The sequence below is a fragment of the Ochotona curzoniae genome, unplaced genomic scaffold (assembly GCF_017591425.1).
Source record: "Ochotona curzoniae isolate NIBS_2020 unplaced genomic scaffold, NIBS_Ocur_1.0 contig_2599, whole genome shotgun sequence".
Classification (NCBI taxonomy): domain Eukaryota; kingdom Metazoa; phylum Chordata; class Mammalia; order Lagomorpha; family Ochotonidae; genus Ochotona; species Ochotona curzoniae.
The window spans coordinates 412324-434251 of record NW_024465520.1 but is presented as its reverse complement, the minus strand read 5'-3'; the positions used below and the strand labels follow the sequence as shown (position 1 = coordinate 434251).

General features: G+C 44.1%; 1 protein-coding gene across 4 annotated transcripts in view; it reads left to right on the top strand.

The window, feature by feature from the left end:
• The window catches only part of TFDP2 (transcription factor Dp-2), a 121380-nt gene that overhangs the window by 16047 nt on the left and 83405 nt on the right, over positions 1 to 21928 (top strand). For all 4 annotated transcript variants that reach the window (XM_040974724.1, XM_040974723.1, XM_040974722.1 and 1 more), the window contains exon 2: positions 4046 to 4112. In XM_040974724.1, coding sequence (XP_040830658.1) covers positions 4046 to 4112 — 67 coding nt within the window. The remainder of the gene's footprint in view (positions 1 to 4045; positions 4113 to 21928) is intronic.

Below are 21928 nucleotides of genomic sequence, written 5' to 3'. Positions count from 1 at the left end.
GATCTGCTCTGCCCTGCCCAGTCCGCCCCCTTCCAAAGCCAACCCACATGCTTGGCAATGGGTGGGACTACCTTGGCTCAGCTTGCCTGACTCCTGGGCCTGGAACACATGCTCGCCAGTGGGAACTATAACCTAGTAGGTGAGTTTCCCAGTTTCCCCACTCAGTCCACTCCCAGACCCAGATCTTACATGCTCCAGCAGGTGTTAGGCCCTTTTCCAACATAGCCTGCCCCTCCATCTTGGCCTTTGTATGAACTGGTGAATGTTGCAGGTCAGCCAGCACTACACCCTGTTTTAGGATGCATATACAGGTGCTACTGCCTTGACCTGCCCAGACTGTTCTCAGTTCCAGGACCCGTGATTGTTGGCAGGTTCCATGTTCACTCCTAGTTCAGCCAGTCATCACCCCTACTCTTGACGCAACCAATGGGACTTGTATTTCCATAGGGTATTGCCCACTTATCCCTCACAGAATCTACCCCTTGGCTTGGTTCTCTCTTGTGCTGGTTATTGTCATGGCCCTGCCTGATGTGACCTGTCCCCTGTTCTTGCACTCAAACAGGTACTTGGCTCTAGGTATGTTAGACAAGCCCCCAGCCATAGCTTTTGTGTAGCATGGTATCTGGTAGTCAGTGATGCTCTGCACTAACAAGCCCATCTCAGGACTCCCATGTGGGCTGATGGATAAGTCTGACCCATACAGATCTTCCAATCTCTCCCCTCTATACTCCCAGATTTTAGTCTCCTCACTTATAAGCCAGTACAGTGGCCTTGTTGTTAGGTGTCCCTCAGGATTCATTCCTCACTTTCACATACGGTGTCCATATCCATGGATGTTCCTAGGCAGTATTGCGTCACCCCCAGTTCCCTAGAGCTCATTGGTAGGTGGCCAGCGGCCAAAGCCCGGAGCCCAAACGGCACACTGGCTGTCTGCGGAATAACGATGGTGCTGGCTGCTTAAAAAGCAAATGCGAGTGGGGCTGTTTCCCCTGATCGGCCAAGATTGGCCAATAAAGCAGATTTCTGCTCCGTGTGCCCGACCCACTAATTTTCAACAAATTTAATAACGTTCGTGTCAGGAAGCAACTCTGGGAAACTGTTTCATGTATAGTTGTTTGTTGAAAATTTTGCTGCAGGCCCGGTATGGTAGTCTGGAGGCTGGAGTTCTTGCCTTGCACACACCAGGATCCCATATGGGTGCTGGTTCTCATCCCAGCAGCCCTGTGTCTCCTCCAGCTCCTTGACTTGGAAAGCAGTCAAGGATAGCCCAAAACCTTGGGACCCTACACCCATGAGGGAGACCCAGAAGAGGCTCCGAGCTCCTGGCTCCTGGCTTTGGATCTGTGTAGCTCTGGCCATTGTGGCCACTTGGGGAGTGAATTAACGGACAGAGGATCTTCCTTGCTGTCTTTCCTCCTCTCTGTATATCTGAATTTGCAATAAAAAATAGTTAAAAGAAAAAAAAAAGAAAAGAAAATTTCACTGCCTGGATTCAACTTTGCTTGTAACTGAGCACTTTGAAGAGGCTAGAGCAAGTTCAGTATGGGCACTGTTGTCTTTTGAATTCAAAAGCTGCTCTCTGGGTAGCTTAGACATATCTGCTGCTATGAAAATTTGATATTTAATGCCAGACATAGATTTGCAGCAGAATTACTTTGTATGATGTAAACTGTATGTACAAATATTTCTGCTTGCATACCTTTTGACCACGAAGAAAACACTAAGTGAATAGTATATTTAAATTACTAAATAATGAAATAATTGAATCTTACTTAATGAAATTGTGAAGTTACGTATGAATCTACGAAGAAGATATGCAGGGGTTTCAAAACTTTTGCTGCAGGGCACAGTGCAATAGCCTAGTGGCTAAATCCTCACTTTATATCTACCAGGATCCTGTGTAGGAACCATTGATTCATGTCCCAGCTGCTGCACTTCCCATTCAGCTCCCTGCTTGTGGCCTGGGAGGGCAGTACCGGGTGGCCCAAAGCTTTGGGACCCTGCGCCCACATGGGGGACCCTGAAGGAGCTCCTGGCTCTAGCTTTGGATGATACCAGCTCTGGCTGATGTGGCCACTTAGGGAATGAAGCAGCAGATGGAAGATATTTCTGTCTCTCCTTCTCTCTGTGTAACTGCCTTTCCAGTGTTAAAAGCATTTTTTTTTTAAATTTTGCTCCAAAATAAACTTATCTTTTAATTCCATTTTCCATAAGGTACCCTTAAATAATGTTGACACAGTGAATCATTAGAAAAAAAGGGGGGCAGTGTACAGTTGCAAAGTTTTGAAACCCTTTCTGATTGCTGGAGATCTGATACACAGCACGGTAATGATATTGAATTCTTGTGACTTTCTGAGAGTACAGTTTATTTTTTAAATTATCTCTATTTCAGTGACAGAAAAAAAAGAGATCCCAATGACTCCATTCCTCAAATGTCCACAATACCTGGGGCTGAGCAGGGCTGAAGCCAAGAGATGGGAACTTGCGCAGGTCCCACGGGAGTGACAGGAACATAGTTCCTGGAGGCATCGCTGCTGCTCCCCAGGGCCCACCTCAGCAGGGAGAGGGAGTCGGGGGCTAGAGGCAGGCTTTGGACGTCGGCATTCTGATGTGAGATGCAGGCATCTCCAGTTAGTGCAGGTAGAGGTAGTGGATACGCCAATTACCTGCATTGTAGTAACCGTTTCACAGTAAGTACATATGTTAAAGCATCGCATCATGTTGTACACTAAAAATATGTGCACTTTCTCTAAATCAGTGATAATAAAGCTACTTGGAAATCTTTCATCGTGATAGCTGCTTAAAAATGTTTGCAGTGTTAGACTATGAGATTTTAATACTACAAGTTTGCTTAATGTTATAAATTTGTAATGTTTCAGGGTTACAAATCATCAATGCTTAAATCAATGATTCAGTAGTAATAATTGAGCTATTTATCGGTTGCTTGCTTTGTGGTAAGTTTTCAAAAATGGAAATGTTTTTTCTGTCTCCAGCCTCAATAACAATTTTAAAAAAGCAATAGTTTTTTTTTTTTTCAAGTCAGAATTATAGAGAGAAAGAAAGAGACATAGATCTTTGATCCACTGCTTCACTCTCCAAGCAGCTGCAACAGCAAAGGCTATGTCAGGCTAAAGGCAGGAGCCAGGAATCCACTCAGATCTCCCGCATTGGTGACAGGACCCAAGCACTTGGACCATCTTTGGTTGCTTTTCCTGGGCCATCGGCAGGGAGCTGGATTAGAAGCAGAGCAGCTGAAAGTGCAACTGGCACCCAAATGATTCGCTGACATCACTGATGGCAGCTTTACCTGATACAGCACAGCTTTGGTCCCTCCGACAAATTTCAACAAGTGTGTTTGGTTATTGAACTCTGGGGTGCCAAGTAGGACAGTGGACATTAACATTAGTTAAACCATAAAGAGCTTTATTACTACCTCACATACGGTAGTAACAGTGATGAAGGTCCACATGGCTTGAGCAGCAGATTCTGAACGTGAATGATCTGGTTCAGCCTTCTAACCTGAGGTTGATAAGCACTGGCTCCCCCTCGGGTTTCCGGGTGATTGACCCAGGCTTTGGTAGCCTGATGGGCCCACACATGAACCCAAGCAGCTGGACCTAGGGCAGTGTGCTTTGCTCCTGCATTGTTGTACTGATGGTGGTGGTCTTTGATCCCTTCACGTCTGAGTGTAGGAAACAGAAAAGCTTAAGTGCAGCAGTAAAGATGGAGTGTTTGGCAAGCCTCTGGATAACTTAACCGTCATATTACTTCTTTAAAAAATAGCTAAAATCAGTAGGTCTCAATTATTCTCCTAAGAAAAGCTATAAAATGGATTTTTATCTTGATCTGGACAACTCATATTCTTCCCCTTTTAAACATTGGTGGCAACGTGGAAAAATCCTGTGGTTAATAAAATTATTTTTCATGTGGCTATATAAATGTTTAATAAAGGCTTCAGTGTGGGCAAAAATAGATGATGAAATGATCAAAATGATCACATAGTACATAAGGTCCTATTTTTAATGTTTTAAACTGTTTTGTTTAGGTTGGTTTGATTTCCACAAATGCAGAACAAAGAGGATTTGTAGATCAGAATCTCAGTCCAGCAAAAGGTAAGAATCATTAATAAACGTGTGTGAATGAAGCTAGTTTCATAACATGTCTTTTGCAGCATAAGTAGCTTTGTGAGTTACTTCCTGTTCAGCTGTTATGTTACTGAGCTGTCCCACACCAAGTCCTGTGTTGAAAGCAAGTCAGTTACCACTGAGAAGTGGAGGCTTTTGTGTCCGTCTTTAAATATATATGTTTATTTTTATTGGAAAGGCAAATTTCCAGAAACAATGAGAAAGAGAAAGATCTTCCGTCCACTGGTTTACTCCCCAAGTGGCTGCAACAGCCAGAGCTGAGCTAATCTGAAGCCAGGAAGCAAGAGCTTCTTTTGGGTTTCCCATATAGATGCAGGGTCCCAAGGCTTTGGGCCATCTTCTACTGCTGCTTTCCCAGGACATAAGTAGGGAATTGGATGGGAAGTGGGGCAGCCAGGGCATTAACTGGTGCCCATATGGGATCCTGGTGCATGAAAGGCGAGGATTTAATCACTGAGCCATCGTGCTGGGCCCCTGAGATGTCCTGGAACAGTGATCCCATTAAGATTGAAAGAATTCAGGCTCTTCTGTGCTTGATTTTCTTGAGAGTTTTACTTTGAGTAGTTTAACATGTAAGGGACTGAGAGAGACAGAGAGAGAGAGAAGAGAGAGAATGCAATCCCTTGTGCCTAATATAGAGGAAATCCTAGCATCAAAAATGTGAGGCAGCATCACAAGAAGCTGGTCAGGAACCAGTAGTGTCTTTTCATGTGTCTTTGATCATTGTTCAGTTGCAGAGACACCTGTTGAAGTATCTATGGATGAAATGAAAGGAAACTGAAATTGCTTTCCAAATAATCTACTAGAGGAAGGAGGGCAGTGTGAGTAAAACAGTATTCTCTGAGTAACACTGAATTATTTAAGTTGCATGGGATTTTTATTATTCCTTTCTAGTAAAGGAACAAAATTCAAGCCATTAAATACAAACAACTACAAGAAAAACATCAGCTTCCTTGAGGGCTTTACGTTTAAGGTGGCAGCTGTGGGGCTGGCACTGTGGCTCAGCAGCTTAATTCTCTACCTTCAAGTGCTGACACCCCATATAGGTGCTGATTCATGTCCTGGTTGCTCCACTTCCCATCCAGTTCTCTACTTGTGGCCCCAGAGGATACTGGAAGATGGCCCACAGCCTTGAGACCCTGCACCTGTGCCAGGGATCTCGAAGAGGCTCCTGGCTTTGGATTGTGAACCAGCAGACAGAAGGTTTTTCTCTGTCTTTCCTTCTATATGTAAATATGATTTTCCAATAAATAAAATAATCATAAATCTTAGAAAAAGAATATCCTGTCTTTTTAAAACAAAACAAAATTTAAAAAGTGGCGGCTTTGCTTTGAAGAGAAGCCTAGAGAAGTCTGTATCTTAGTATAAAAATGTCTAGCCTGATTTATTTTATTTTTATTGGAAAGGCAGATATACAGAGAGGAGAGACAGAGAGGAAGATCTTCTGTCTGATCATTCACTCCTCAAGTGAGCGCAATGGTCTATGCTATGCTGGTCCGAAGCCAGGAGCCTCTTCCGGGTCTCCCACGCGGGTGCAGGGTCCCAAAGCTTTGGGCCGTCCTCAACTGCTTTCCCAGGCCACAGGCAGGGAGCTGGATGGGAAGTGGGGCCGCTGGGATTAGAACCAGTGCCCATATGGGATCCCGGGCGTGCAAGGCAAGGACCTTAACCATTGCGCCATCGCGCCGGGCCCGAGGTAGACTTCTGACCAAAAAAATATTTGTTTATGTATTTATTTGAACATAGGAATTAGAGAGAGAGGGAGAGGGAGAGGTCTTTGCTTGCCTGTTCACTCCCCAAATGGCTGCAATAGCAAACCAGAAGCTTGTTCTGGATCTCCCACATGTGTGCAGGTTCCAGACACTCGGACCATCTCCTGATGGAGCTGGATCAGAAGTGGAGCAGCCAGGATATGGAATGATGCCAATATAGGGTGCTGGCATTGCAGGTGACAGCTTTTCCCAGAGTACAAGTTCCTAATATAAACTTTTAACCTTCATTCCCTGTTTTCCCAAGTGATACCATCCATGGAAAATAGTAACATTGGTAGGATATGTGGCACACAGCCAAGGTCAGAGGTCAGCTGCCCAAGGCTTCTGGCTTTTTCAGGGTGGAGGAGATCAGTGTCCTGGTGCCCTCCAATATAGCTGTTCATACATTGGGTTGGGAATCTCTAATCTTGACTCTAATAGAATGTTATTTTGGGTTCAGCAGGTCACCCACTTGTTAGATAAGAATATCTTCATGGGTAGTGGAGCTTAGTGCTCTTGAAACTAGAAAAGGAGAAGATGACAAGGCATAAAGGGAGAGGGTGGCAGGAAAAGCCTTGGCAAGGTTTGAGACAAAGGGCAGGACGGGTCAGGGAACATGGGTGTGGGCGATGTAGCCCAGGCAGATGAGGGGGAGCAAGCCAGTTAAGAACGTGGACCTGTTAATATTGGCCAAGTTTCATCACAAAGCAAAACGTGCACTGCTTTAACTGTGTATACCGCATGGACAAGATGCACATGGTCTGGACAGATCTCATTTAGAAATAGACACTGGTTTATGAGAAACTGTTGCCCTTCCATGAGCTTAACAGCTGGTGGCAGCAGAAGGCTCTCTGGGTTAAGTGAATCCACAGGGTCTGGAAAAGATGTCTTCTACTTGATGAAATTCAGTTAGTATTTAATACAGGCACAAGGTGGGAGTTGTATTGGAAGTGAGATGCTGAAAAATATTTTTCTTAATTGAAATGATGTAGTAATGGTATTGTAGAAAATTCTGATTAATGGAAAAACTCTGCCATGCTAGCATTGTTTTCTTTTTTTGTATGTCATTGTTATACATGTTTATTGATTTTTTATTATTTATATGTTTATGTTTCAAAGTCACAAGGCTCATATATATATACAATTATCTATTTTTTTTTTCCTGTAAGATATATTTTGGGGCTGGTGTGGTGGTTCAACAGGCTAATCCTTGCAGTGCTGGCATCCCACATAATGCTGTTCTAATCCTGGCTACTCCACTTCTGATCAAACTCTCTGCTAAAGGCCTGGGAAAAGAAAGAAGCTGAAACCTCAGATCAATTCAGCACTGGTCATTGCCGCCAGTAAAGGGAGTGAAGCGGCGGATGGAAGATCCCTCTCTGTCTCTGCTTCTCTCTGTAAATGAGCTTTTCAAATAAAAAAAAAATTAAAGATTTATTTGAAAGGCAGAGTTACAGAGAAAGGGAAAGCGGGGAAGGGAGAGAGAGAGAGATTTTCCATTTGCTGATTCACTCTCTCACATGGCTGTAGTGGTCAAAGTCAGGAGTCCAGAATTCCATCTGGGTCTTCTGCATGCGCACAGCGGCCAAGTTACTTAGACCATCTTCTGCTTTCCCAAATGCATTAGCAGGCAGCTGGATTAGAAGTGGGCCTGGCGTGTAGTCGTTTAAGCCGTCACCTTGCACACGCCGAGATCCCATATGGGTACCTGTTCTAATCCCAGCAGCTCCACTTCCCATCCAGCTCCCTGCTTGTGGCCTGGGAAAGCAGTTGAGGATGGCCCAAAGCTTTGGGACTCTGTACCCACCTGCAAGACCTGGAAGAAGTTCCTGGCTCCTGGCTTCTGATCAGCACAGCACCGGCCATTTGCGGTCACTTGAGGGGTGAATCATCAGATGGAAGATCTTCCTCTCTGTCTCTTCTCTCTGTATATCTGATTTTGCAATAAAAACAAATAAATCTTAAAAAAGAAAAGTGGAACAATTCAAACTCAGACTGTTGTTCATGAGGGACGCTATGGCAGGAGACAGTGGCTTACCACCCTGCAGTACAGTGCTGGCCCTGGTTCTGGTTTTTGTTTGTCTTTATTGAATCAAGAAAAAAAAATAAAAATCCAAAAGCAAAATACCTGGTTTTCATGTTTTGCCAGTCTTCCTCAGTGCCATTCTTAGAGTTTTGTGCTGTCTCATTGGTTATGAATCATCATTTTTTAAAACATGTCACATTTTCTTACTGTTATGTATTTATTGATTGATTTTATACACACACCCATGTATATCATATTACACATGGATACTTCAAAAATTAATGGAAAAATAAATTTGAAATTCTATTTTGGTGCAAGAACATTGAAGTCCATATATTTGAAGGGTCTTCAAGAAGTTCATGAAAAATTGCATATTATGAAAAAGCGTGATATATATGGATTTCAAACATTCTTTGCAACAAAATAAGCTTTCCTTTTAGTTTTGTTTTCTAAACTTTTTGGTATTTTATATGTGCTGTGTATATGTTCTTGATGTCTGAAGTCACTTGTAGTTTTTGTTTCTTGCAATCCGTTTTATTAAGGTAAACACCCAGGGGTGCAGTCCCTGGGTTGCTGCCCTGCTTCAAAGGTTATAAGCAACTTCCTATTGAAGCTGAAGTAACTTTCCCAACTCTGCCCTTGCACCATCCCCCATGATCTTCTTACCCCTGGCTTGTTTTCATCCGGGTAATTGACACCCTGCTTCTTCCTGCTGTGCCTCAGCCTCACTGGTATTTACATTTTGAAAAGTGTTGATTTCCTTGAGCTGCATATTAAGTTTTTCAGTATTTGTAGCAGAATCCTACTTTTTAAAGATTTATTTATTTATTGGAAAGTTAGATATACAGAGAGGAGGAGAGACAGAGAGGAAGATCTTCTATCCGATGATTCACTCCCCAAGTGAGTGCAACGGCCGAAGCTATGCCAAGCTGAAGCCAGGAGCCAGGAACTTCTTTGGGGTCTCCCACGCAGATGCAGGGTCCCATATGGAATACCGACGTGTTCAAGGCGAGGACTTTAGCCACTATGCCATCGTGCCGGGCCCAGAATCCTACTTTTTAACATAAAAAGATAGACATAATTTTCTAAATTTTCGCGTTTGTGAGAGGTCTAGTTGGTTTTTTATAATTGCTTAGCACTATTATTTTATTACTTTTATCCTATCACTCTTTATTTCTATATTCCTTTTGTGGTTCACTGAACTTATAGTATGTCTTTTAGCAAATTTGAGAAACTTTGTGGTGTTCTATCTGCAGCTGTCTGCCCTGCCTCTCTGCTCCTTTCTTTGGGGGACTCCGATTACATGTGTGTTAGACCTTTTGCTACTGCCCTCTGAGTCCTGAAGTTGATTTTCTTCTCACATTGCGTCTTTTGTGTTGTCACAGTTTTTCTTTGTCTTCAAGTAAACCTGTTTTTCCCCCCTCTCTTTCCCATTATTCTGCTATCAATCTTGTCCATTTAGGTTTTTTCCAGATCTTGTATTTTTCAATTCTAGATTCATATTTGGTACTTTTTTTATTGCATTTCATTTTATGACATCATTTCATAGGCTCTGAGGTCCCCCAACCCCTCCCTGAACCCTCTCCCCATGATGGATTACTCCACCTTTTTGCAGTATTACAGTTCAAATCCAGTCATGAATTCTTCATTGCAAGCGTGTACCATGCATAGAGTCCAGCATCTTATTGTCCAGATAAATTCAACAGTTTCTTGGGGAGACCATCCCTGGTCTGAAAGCCGAGCTGGCAGAATGTCATCCCCTCCAATGACAAGCCACTCATAACATTGACACTTTAAAACATTATGGAGTTAACTGACATGGTATTGAGTGACCAATATGTTAGAAAATGCAAGTTCTTAACCACATCCTGTGACTACTTCATTGACATTTCAATTTTAGTTTATATACAACCGGCTTCTATCCACCTTAAAATGGCTATAGGATACTATTCAGCTGTCTCATGTCTATTTTCATTTTTGTATTTAGCAGTTTATTGTATTGAAAGCTAATTTTTACTGAACTTGGTAGATTTTAGGATAGTCCAAACTGGCTTATAACTCTAACAAGGCATATGTCAACAGTTGAGGCACAGAACAGTTTTAGGAGGGGTGTGCAGAGAAATCTTCAATACCCCAGTGAGGAGTAGCTTATTTTCATGTCCAATGTAGTAAGATATATGTGAGTCCCGCTGACTGTTTCCTGTCTGGTTGTAAGCTTTCTTTGTTGTTCTCTGTCTATCTATTCTAATTGTTGTTGTTTTTTTTGGGGGGGGGTGCTCTGGGGCGACCCTGATTGTCTTGCAGGAGAAGGTGGGGATCCAAAGTTAGAAGTAAGTAAGGACCAGAGAAAGCTCCTCTCCTGAGTCCCGAAGGGAGTTTACTGTTCTTCTATTTTTGCAGAATGCTCAGGGCTCTTGGCTGTTGTTCTGATGACGATGGATCCTGCAAGGAAATATTTGGGCTTCTTCCATCCCATGTGGGAGATTCAAATGGGAGTGGATGACCTCAGAGCTCTTGGCCTCCGAAGGCACATATTTGGTTCTTTTAGATTTTATATTTAAACAGATATGTGATAATGATTCTGGATTTGTTTAGACTTTTCTAGCTTTTTTTAAGATTTATTTTTGTTATTTTTATTGGAAAGGCAGATATACAGAGAGAGGAGAGACAAAGAGGAAGATCTTCCGTCTGTTGATTCACTCCCCAAATGGCTACAATGGCCAGAGCTGTGCCGATCTGAAGCCAGGAGCCAAGAGCCAGGAGCCTCCTCCAGGTCTTGCACGTGGGTGCAGGTTCCCAAGGTTTTGTGTTGTCCCTGACTGCCTTGCTAGGTCACAAGCAGGGAGCTGATTGAGAAGCCAGATTGCTGGGATTAGAACCAGTGCCCATATGGGATCGTGGTGCATCGTTAAGACGAAGACTTCAGCCACTAGGCTATTGCACTGGGCCCCTTCCAGCATTTTTGATTGATTTTAGTAGACAATAGCTTCATTGACCTCTGGCTCTGAACTTTTTTTCTTGTGGTGGGTGACATCTCAGATCCTTGTTTAGTTTTTGAAAACTCTCAGCTTTGGCTGGATGACTTAGAGCCTGTGCCATATATGTGTTATCTGTGGTTCAGGATTTTTTTTTTTTTTTTTTTTTAGCAAATTTGGCAGTTTATACACAGAATTTGGAACTAATTCTTTCTGTATCAGAGTGACAAACTCACCCAGCTGGCCAAGTTTCCCATTACTGACCCCTCTCCCTCTTGCTTCAAGATAGTGTTTGACAGAGATATTTTACCCAGTATTGCTAGGTGTTTTCTGCAATAGGGTTGATCACCTAGGAGGTAAATGTTAGGATCAGAAGAAAAAACAGAAAGTAGTTAAAACAGGACATTTATTGTGGTCCCATTTGTCGATAGTAAAGTGAGGCTGAGGTAAGTGTCTGGCAGTGGGGAAAGGATGAGTAAAATGGTAGTGTTTCCACTGAATGGCCTATCATGTAATTGCTAAGTTTTTAAATGTAGCTCACGATAAGGAGGGATAAATGTTGGATGTTTGAGGCAGGCAGAAAAAAAGTACAGTCATGAGCTCTTTAATGACAAAGCTGTTCTGAGAAATGTGTTGTGTGAAATCAAGTATAGTTAGGGAAATGCAGGTGGTATAGCCTAATAGACAGCTAAGTTATAAAGTGTGTGTGCGGTGGGGAAACAACTAAGCTATAATGTTATGTGTGTAGGGGAAGCAGGGGGCAGGTGGGAGACAGCTCAGCTATAATGTGTGTATGGGGGAGATAGTCTTGTTAGAACCATAATGAACAAAGCACCATATCAGTTGCAAGAAAAATGATGTGATTAAGAGAAGTTGCGAGCACAAGACACATGAACATACTGTTTTATAGTAGATAGAGCAAAGTGATATAGGTTGTATGGGGTGTGCGTTTGAGCTAACAGGTAAGGTGCTGGCTTGGAACACCTGCATCCCACATTGTAGTGCCTGGGTTTGAGTCCAGCTCAGCTTCTGATTCCTGCTGCTTGCTATTGCAGAGCCAGGGAGGCAGCAGGTGACAGGTGCTCAAGCACTTGGATCCCTGCTGCCAACCAGGGAGACCTAGATTGGCCTCAGCCTGGCCCAGCCTGTGCCTATGTGGGCGTTTTGGAAGGGAATCAACAGATGGGAACTCTGCCTCTCAAATAAAGGGAATACACTCTAAATTATAAAAGTGCAGTAAATGGATGAATCAATAAGTCATTTATAATCAAATGTTATATACTGTCCATGTTCATAGGTGCTGTAGAGTACATGACTGGCACTATAGGATCCTTACCCTGCTGCATTACTGCAAACATGCAAGGAATCACTAGGTGCTGGGAGTGTTTTAGCTGCATTGTAATCTAAGGGACACAGTTTTGTATACATAGTCTGTTGTGGACAAGAGCATCGTATGTGGCATGATGGTGGAAACTTCCCAATCGTGTGATGATGTTTTACCTGGAGCCTTAAATATATTGCAAGGGATCTGATATAGTTGTCCTTCCATATGCATGGGGATTGGTTTCGGGATCACTGTGGATACCAGATCCTTTAAAAAAAAAACAGGCATACTATTTGCGTGTAATTCAGCTCTAGATTACTTAGGTAAAATACTTGTTTTGCTCTGTTGTTTAGAAAATAATGACAGGAAGAAAATCTTCTGTCCGGTACAGCTATAGCATCATAGGTCTCGGTACTGCTTCTACTCACCATGAGTTGAGTCTATGGGTGGAACCTTAGGACCTCGACGGCTGTTTGTTTAGAAATGAGGTTGTGATTAGTAAAATAAAAAAAAAATTATTTTGAAGTAACATTATCCTGACCTTATTTTCCTCAGTCAGCCAAGATGATGACTTTTTATTATATTGCTCTTTGTGCAGTTTTTGTAATGGTTGCAAAAGTTTAACATTATTTTAATTAGGTAAGAAAGTAAAAAAAAGAAATCATATGTTATTCTTCAAATGTTACATATTTACACTGGATTATATCCAGGGGCAGGGGTGTTAGCCTGGTAAGGGGGCATCGTGACAGGCTGAGCCAGACCCTGTGCTGGCAAGCACACACAGGAATCAGGTCTGGAAGCGCCTCAGACAAGGTTCTTCTGGGGTTCCCCTGCTCCCCCAACTGAACCACTAAGCTCAGAACTCCAACCATGTAGGAGAACTGCAGAATCAGTGTTCTGACCATAGAGTGCATGTGTCAGAACTGGGTCTCCTCAGTGGCTAAGACAGAGCAGTGGATAGCATGCCCAGATGCTCATGGAGGACAGGGCAGCCCATTGGGATCTGCAGAGGACATCTGGTGCCATAGCAGAGGAAGGAGAGCAGAAGAAATTGGACAACTACACAAACCAAGCGATGACAGCAATTATTTGGGTGAAAGAAGACTCTAAGGTAGACAGTGTCAGCCAGTAAACCTTGGATGGTTTTTCTTATCATTGGATCGGCAAGATTGACAGCCTTTAAGAACTATTGAAACTACTTATGTAGATTCTTCGGAGCATGGTCCACATCAGGGACCCTGGGTTGATGTTGGGTGGCTGTTCCCCATCCCTGGGTATTGGGGTGTTGGGAAATGGGTGTGGCTTCTCCACTTGTCTCCCCACTTCCCTCAGATTTGGGAGGAGGAGAAATGTATTTTTTTTTTATTGGAAAGGCAGATGTGCAGAAAGGAGAGACAGAGGAAGATCCTCCATCCGTTGATTCACTCCCCAAGTGAGCGCAATGGCCTGTGCTGCGCCCATCAGAAGTCAGGAACCAGGAACTTTCTTCTAGGTCTCCCACACGGGTGCAGGATCCCAAAGCATTGGGCCATCCTCAACTGCTTTCCCAGGCCAGAAGCAGGGAGCTGGACAGGAAGTGGAGCCACTGGGACTAGAACTGGTGCCCATATGGGATCCTGGCGCACCCAAGGCAAGGACTTTAGCTACTAGGCCACAGCGCCAGGCCCAAGAAAGGTATTTTCGAAACAATGGTCGCACCCACTTTCCCCTGACTCTTGATCTGTCCCACTCTGATCAACTATGTAAAAACCATCGAAAATAATAATCAAAAATTAATATATGAGGCATTAGTTTAAAAGGTTGTTACAATATGTTGTAAAACTGGACTAGCCAGGCCTACCACCAGTCCTGTTTCTCATAGTCTCTAGTAGGAGTTGCAGCTTGTCAGAGAGGTGTCCAAGTTATCCTATTGGACCCACTCCCAGTTTCAGAACTTGCACTCTCCAGGTGCTTCTGTAGTCTAGTTTGACAGAGTTGGGCTTGACCAGTAGTCTAGTGGCTAAAGTCCTTGCCTTGCATATGCCAGGATCCTGTAGGGGTGCTGTTTTGTATTTGGCTGCTCCACTTCCCATCCAACTCCCTGCTTATGGCCTGAGAAAGCAGTCAAAGATGGCCCAAAGCCTTAGGACCCTGCACTCACATGAGAACTGGAAGAAGCTCCTGGTTCTTGCCTTCAGATCAGCTCAGCTGTGGCCATTGTGGCTACTTGGGGAGTAAACCAGTGTGTGAACAAAGATCTTCTCTGTCTCTCCTTCTTGTTGTAAATCTGTCTTTCCAATAGAAATAAATAAATCTTAAAAACAAAATATATAGAGTTTTAATAAAGATTGCAAAAAAGGTTTTTCAAATTGGAAAATATTAGAAATAATATGTGACATAACCTTATAAATAAGCTGAGTGAAAAATGAATGCAATAAAATACTTCAGTTTTATTATATCCCTTTCTTTGTACTTTTGTCATTTTGCTTTGAATTTTTTTCAGGAGCTTGTATTTTCAATTAAATGAAAAAAATTCACTAAAAATTTCCCCTAGCAACTGCCCCATGGGCAGGAACCAAGGTGGAACTAGCCTGTTTTGAAAAGGGAGTCTCTGAGATGTGCACACATAGCTCCCTGCTCCCCTTCCAGTAGAGTTGTTGGTACAAACCTAAGCAGGAGCCCTGCAGTCATTGCCCTTGCTTTGTCTCCTGTCTGAGAGGAACAGAGCAAGGGAGAAACTTCATGCTGCCCACTGTTGGCCCCCTCCCTTTCATGCCAGCGTCCAGGTTCAGACTCCTGTACTGTCCTTGGATTAATCACAGGTAATAGTATTTCAGAGAATATTGAAGGCATTGCCTGTATGCCACCATCTCCTTACCTGTGCTGCAATAAAAATGTGGAAGTTTGCTTGCTCTGTCTAGCTTCTGAATGCTCTTCATTTTCATCTGAGGGACCTGCCCTATTGATGACTGCCTTGCTACCAGTTTCCTTCCTGTTAGTTTTCAGACATTCTCAGCTCACCCATGTGAAAACTAAAACATGACAACGAGGCAAGGCAGAGAACATCCAGATTGGGAAGCAGTCAGGCTTGCCCTGCTTGTTGATGACATGATCTAGCATACACAGTCGTTAAGAAATCCACAACAAAACTATTAGAACTAATAAAGGAGGTTATTAACAAGGTTGTGGGGTATTTGAGCAATATACAAAAATCCAACTGTATTTCTTCAGCTAGTCAAAGAAAATCTGAAGATGAACAATGAAAATGATTAATTTAAAACAGCTGGGTCCAGCACAGAAGTGTGATAGGCTGTATGTATAATGTGGTACCAGCATCCCATATGGCACTGATTGGAGTCCTTGGCTGCTCTGCTTCTGACCCTGCTCCTTGCTGATGGCCTGCGAAGATAGCAGAGAATGGTTGAAGTACTTGGGACCCTGTACCCATGTCCAAGAAGAAGTCCCTGGCTCCTGACGTCAGAATAGGCCAGCATCACTTGTTGCAGCCATTTGGGCAGTAAACCCATGGATGGAAGATTATCTGTTTCTGCTTTGCTCTGTATAACTCTGCCTGTCAAAATAAAATAGAACTTTGAAACAAAAATAATAAAACCGCTTCTTGCACAGAGTTTGGTCTAGCAGTTAGGGTGCCGGTGTCCTCTTTTGGAGTACCTGGGTTTTGTACCTGGCTGCAGCTCTCAATTCCAGCAGATGCCTGGAGATAACAGGTGATGGCCGAAGCACTTGGGCCTCTACCACTCACGCTAGAATCCTGGATTGTAGTCTCAGCTCCCTGCTTTGTCTCCCAGCTTCAGTCCTACTGAGTCCCAGGCATTGCAGGCATTTGTGAAGTGAACCAGCAGATGGGATTTTGTGAAATAAAAGGCAAAGAATTATAAAGATAGCACCAAAAACAACATGTTTAGAGGCTGCTACTTTCTGAAGTGATCTTTAGGCTCGACAGAGTTCAAATCAGGATCCCAGCTGTTTTTGTTAGTTTTTCAAAAGCTGGCAACCTGATTCTAAAATTCTTACAGAGGGGTAGGCACTGTGACACAGTAGGTTAAGCTGCCTATCACTTGAGACATATGCATCCATATCAGAATACCTGAATGGAGACCAGCTACTCTTCTTCCCATGCAGCTCCCTTCTAATGCTTCCGGGAATCCATAGTTTTGGAATGGCCCACGTGCTGGAGTTCCTGCCACACAAGTGGGAGACACAGATGGCTCCTGGCTTCCACCTGGCTAAGTCTGAGCTGTTGGGGATTGAACCACCAGATAGAAGACATTCAGATAAATAGATATTCTAAAAAGTAGTATTGTAACATTCATAATGTAATAAAATAATACAAATATGGCTACTAATAACTAGCTTATTGTGAGATATGAATTACAATATATATATTTTTAAGCTTTTTTTTTGTATTGCAAAGTCAGATATACAGAAAGGGGAGAGACAGAGGAAGATCCACCATCTGTTGATTCACTTACCAAGCGGCTTCCACTGTCGGAGCTGAGCCGATCTGAAGCCAGGATCCCAGTGCCTCTTCCAGGTTTCCCTGGTACAGGTCCCAAAGTTTTGGGCTGTCCTCGACTGCTTTCCCAGGCCACAAGCAGGGAGCTGGAAGGGAAGCAGGGTTGCTGGAATTAGAGCCCGCACCCATGTGGGATCCTGGCACATGCAAGGCAAGGACTTTAGCTGCTGAGCTACCACGCTGGACCCATTGTATTTATTTCAACTATCTTTAGGTGTGCCCACCATTGGCATTAAATCTGTTCTCAGTCTTGTGTAAACATTGCCACTTCTATACCTCCATATTTCTCCATTGTCATCCCACTGAGCAATAAATCTGCCTTCCTCTCTATCCTAGCCTAAGGTAAACTGTGTTCTACTTTCTGTCTGTATGGTTTGACCTGTTCTAAGGGCTTGACGTAAGTGAGCTCTTCCAGGATTTGTCATTTTGTTCCTGGCTGATTTGGCATGATGTTTTAAAGTCCTATTAATGTTGTAGTATTAACTAGGGCTTCCTTTCTCATGGCTGAGAAGTATTGTTGTAGGACCTTGGACGCAAAAACACGGCAGCAACCTCGATCCTTGTCTTGCAGGAAAGAACTTTCATGTCGACAAACTATAGCTTGCAAAGCAGGATTTATTTCGGAAGAAAGGGAGAGAAAGGGTTCCTGCCACTGTGGCAAGATGGGGTTCCATGTGTCCTGAGGGAAAAAAAAAGCCCAGATCTCCTGCCATAGTGGCAGGAGGAGGAAGGGAAGGAAAATCTGAATGAATGGTGAAGCTGGTGTTTTTTATGCACCATCCCAGGGGAGTTACCCCAAGGACAAAGGAAAGAATCTTCTCCATGGCATCTGGCTCTAGAAAAAACAGACTCAGGAGGGTGGCGTGGGCTAACTTCCTCATCCCATTCTCATGATAAGCTGATCACTCAGGTACCATCTCTTTGACAGTGGCCCAGAGATGAAATTAGTTAGGTGGGTCACTTCTCCTTGCTTTTGGACAACTCTGAGATGGTGAGTTTCTGTTAATTCTGCACCTCTCTGTCCTTCCTCAACAAGACAGAGTCCTTGAAAAACATGCTCTGGGGCCCGGCGCTGTGGCGCAAGTGGTTAAGGTCCTCATCTTGCATGCCCGGGATCCCATATGGGCGCCGGTTCTATCCCGGCAGCCCCGCTTCCCTTCCAGCTCCCTGCCTGTGGCCCGGGAAAGCAGTCGAGGACGGCCCAAGGCTTTGGGACCCTACACTCGCGTGGGAGACCCGGAAGAGGCTCCTGGCTTCGGGTCGGCATAGCATCGGCCGTTGCGCTCACTTGGGGAGTGTGAATCATCGGATGGAAGATCTTCCTCTCTGTCTCTCCTCTCTGTATATCCGCCTTTGCAATAAAAAACAATAACAATAATAATAAAAATAGAAAAACATGCTCTGGGGAAGTTAAGACAAGGGAGAGTCGTACAGTTTTTGTATTTAAAAAAAAAAAACTCGGGGGCCAAGGAAGCCCTAGCTGCCTACTTATGCCATCTGACTCCTCACACAGCATTTCATTATTTGTATTTGTATTTGTCACATTTCAGTTATTCACATGTCTGTTACTGGATATACTGGGAGGTGTAATGGGTTATTCTACTTTTTCACTATGAGCAGTGATGTCATGTCTTTTTGAGCCCCTGCCCTCAGTTCAGCTGTGGGATGCATGTCCCCCACGCAGCATCTTCACTGTGCGCTGCATACCCAGTCCTAAAGTGAGAGTGAAGTTGCTGGGTTGTGTGGCAATTATATATTTAACCTTTTTCTCATTAAGTGTTTATTTCTTTGAAAGGCAGAGACAGGTCTTTTATTCTTTGGTTCGCTTCCCAGATATCCACAACATTCCTGGCTGGAACAGGAGCTCCGTCCTTCTGTCCTCTGAGGGTGCTGGGATCCAAGGGCTTGAACCACCACCTAGGGAGTGTGTTCATAGGAAGCTGGAACCTGGAGCAGGGCCGGGACTCACACCCAGGCATTCAGCTGTGGGATGCATGTCCCCCACGCAGCATCTTCACTGTGCGCTGCATACCCAGTCCTAAAGGCATTGTTTCACCCTTTTAACATCAGCTTTCCTCTCTTCCTCCTCTTGCTGAACATTGCTGCCACCTGTTCGTGGCCCTGACCCAAAACTGAGGTACTATCTGGCTGCTTTCTCCTCTCTCCTCTTAGTTGATTCCATTTGGAAATCCCTTCATCACCCACCCATTTTCTGTCTCCTGCTCCTTTAGGCCAGACTACTGTAAACCATCTTTCTAGAACCATTGTCTTTGTTTCTAGGTTGATTTCGCATATATTTTCTGAAAAATCTGAAACAAGCCTCTCCGTATTAAATAAACCTTTTAATAGTTCCTGTTGCTGTCAAGCCCAAGCTGCAGTCAGAAGGGTCCTGGCTGGAGTGTTCTTGTTTTTGTCTGTCTTATCTCGGACACACCTTTTCTCCTGCCCTGTTGGACTCCTGCTAGTCTCCTAGTTCCTCTTCCCTCTTGCAGCCTTCCTGGGTGTCCTTCTTTGCACTTTGGAATGTTGGACTTACCTGCCTCTGCTCTGCCCACTCTGCCCCGGTGCACATTGTAAGGAGTTATTTTAATATCCCACCCTGGGACCTGGATTCGCGCAGGTCTAGCCATCCACCAATCTGATGTAAACCGGCATTTCACTTTGGAATCCCACCCCCAATCTCCCAACCCCACCCACTCACCAATCATCCCTGGGCAATCACCTGCAGGCACCAGTCCCCTAGGGCCTGCCCTCAATCCCTCCCAATCCCGTCCCCCACGCCCTGTGGGCCTACCTGAACATAAGGGGCCGCAGGTGCCTCCATCTCCCCTCCCACCCCTGATCCCCACCACCCTGTCCCGTTCCTGCCCAGTTCCTGCCCACTGGAATAAACCTCCTAAGATATCTGGTTGCGTCTGGTGTTTTCAGCTCATGGTAAAGAACCAGTTGCAGGATATAGCTGCGCATAACAATATCATAATATTGTATGAACTAGAACTTTAACTATTTTAAATAACTAACACACATTTTCCCAATTCTTCCATCCCCTGAGATCTCAGCTTCCATTTGTTTGGCCCTGTGCCTCTGACAGTAAGCATTTAAGCCCTGTTTTATGGAAAACACTGTATTTTAATTATGGGTCTCCCCATCCCATTGTACACTCTGGGAAGTCGGAAACTATCTTATTAATCCTGCTGTCTCCACGAGAGGTTTCCAACATCTCTTCCTCGGTGTCTTCAACAGCCTTATAGAAAGATGTCCTTCCAGCTGCAACTTCCTTAGTATGCCCTCAGTGATGGCCAGGCTTGGGGTGACTCTGTAGGAGTCCGGCAGGCATTGGGATCCCTGTGCTGCCTTGTTCTTCTACCTTCTTGGTACCACCTTTGAATCCTTTGATCTTCTTCACGTCAAGGTCTTTTTAAACTCTTTTGGCCTCTAAGTCTAGCTTGGTGTCCGGTGTAATTACACTTAGTAAATGCTGAACTTTTGAGAATTTTCCTTCCATGGGCTGGGGGCGGTGGAGAAGGACATGTCGCCTAGCAGATAAGACTGCTGATGTGGACAGTCCTGGCTGTTTCACTTCCAAATCTATCCTTGCTTGGGAAAGCAAGGGAGGTTGAACTTTGTGCTTACACTCACGTGGGAGACCAGGAAGAAGCTCTTGGCTTCTGGCTCCTGGGTCTCATTTGGTCCAGCCCTGTGCAGCCATCTGAAGAGAAATGGAAGATCTGTCTCGTTACATTCAAATAAGTAAATAAATAAATCCTTAAAAAAACAAACAAACACACAACCCTGGGCCTGTCCTGGTAGCCAAGTGGCCAAAGTTCTCACCTTGCATGTGTTGGCATACCATAGGGATGCCGATTCTAATCCCGACTACTCTACATCTTATCCAGCTCCCTGCCTGTGGCCTGGAAAAGCAGTCGAGGATGGCCAAAATCCTTGGGACCCTGGACCCATGTGGGAAACCTGGAAGAGGCTCTGGGCTCCTGGCTTAGGATTCTCTTAGCTGCAGCAATTGCAGCCACTTGGGGAGTGAACCAGCAAACGGAAGATCTCACTCTGTATTTCCTTCTCTGTGTAGATCTGCCTTTGCAATAAAAAATAATGAAATAAATCCTAAAAAAAAAAACTATTCAAATTGTCCCACCACATTGACAGTAATATCTAGTTCTTAAGTCTGCAGCCTTCCGTGATCTCCCAGTAATTATTTAAATAAAGAAAAGCAAAAAAAAAAAAAAATCCTTTTCTGAAACATCCTTAGACTTTTTTTTTAATAACAGTATTTGTTTACCTGATTCTTTGAAACAGGCATTTAGTGAGGAATATTTCTTTTTTGCTGTTGGTAGGAATTGTTGTAGGATGCAAGCAAGATCACGCCAAACAAGTCTAAGGTTTATTAAGGAGTCTTTATTAACAGGGTCCACTAGAAATAGCAAATCATAAGTCCATACAGCAATCCAGTCAATAGTAACCCCAAGAGGAGCAAATGGTCATTAGCTTGAAGACCATCCATTAAATTGAAGACCTATGTCCCAGCTTCCCCACAATATAAGTTATCCTAAAAGACATGCAACAGATAACCTGGACACACTTACAAAGCTGCGAACATTAAATCACTTTTCCCTGGCTTCTCTGCCCACATTCCACTACTGCTAGGCCATCCCTCTCCTGGAACTCCCGGGAGCACTCAAATTAGAAATACAAAACATCTTAGCATGAACATCTTCACTGTCTTGCCCAAGCAGTGAGCAGAGGATAAGGAATACAGACATGCAGGGGCCATGCTCAAGGGATACCTGTCTTCAGAGTCTGTCCACGGGAAGCCAGAGAGCAAGCAGGTACTGGGGAGGCCAAGAATCAAGAATGCCAGAGCAATGAAAGCACAGGACCAAGAGCCCCTCCTGATGAGCCTTTGTAGGGACTTCTGAGGGTGTGGTTACACGAATCCTGGCAGCTCCACTCCCATCCAGCTCCCTGATAGTGGCCTGGGAAAGCAGTCAAGGATGGCCCAAAGCCTTTGGATCTTGTACCCATGTGGGAGACCTGGAGGAGGTTCCAGGCTCCAGGCTTTAGATCGGCATAGCACCGGCCATTACGCTCTCTTGGGGAGTGAATCATTAGATGTAAAATCTTCCTCTGTGTCTCTCCTCCTCTCTGTATATCTGACTTTGCAATAAAAATAAATAAA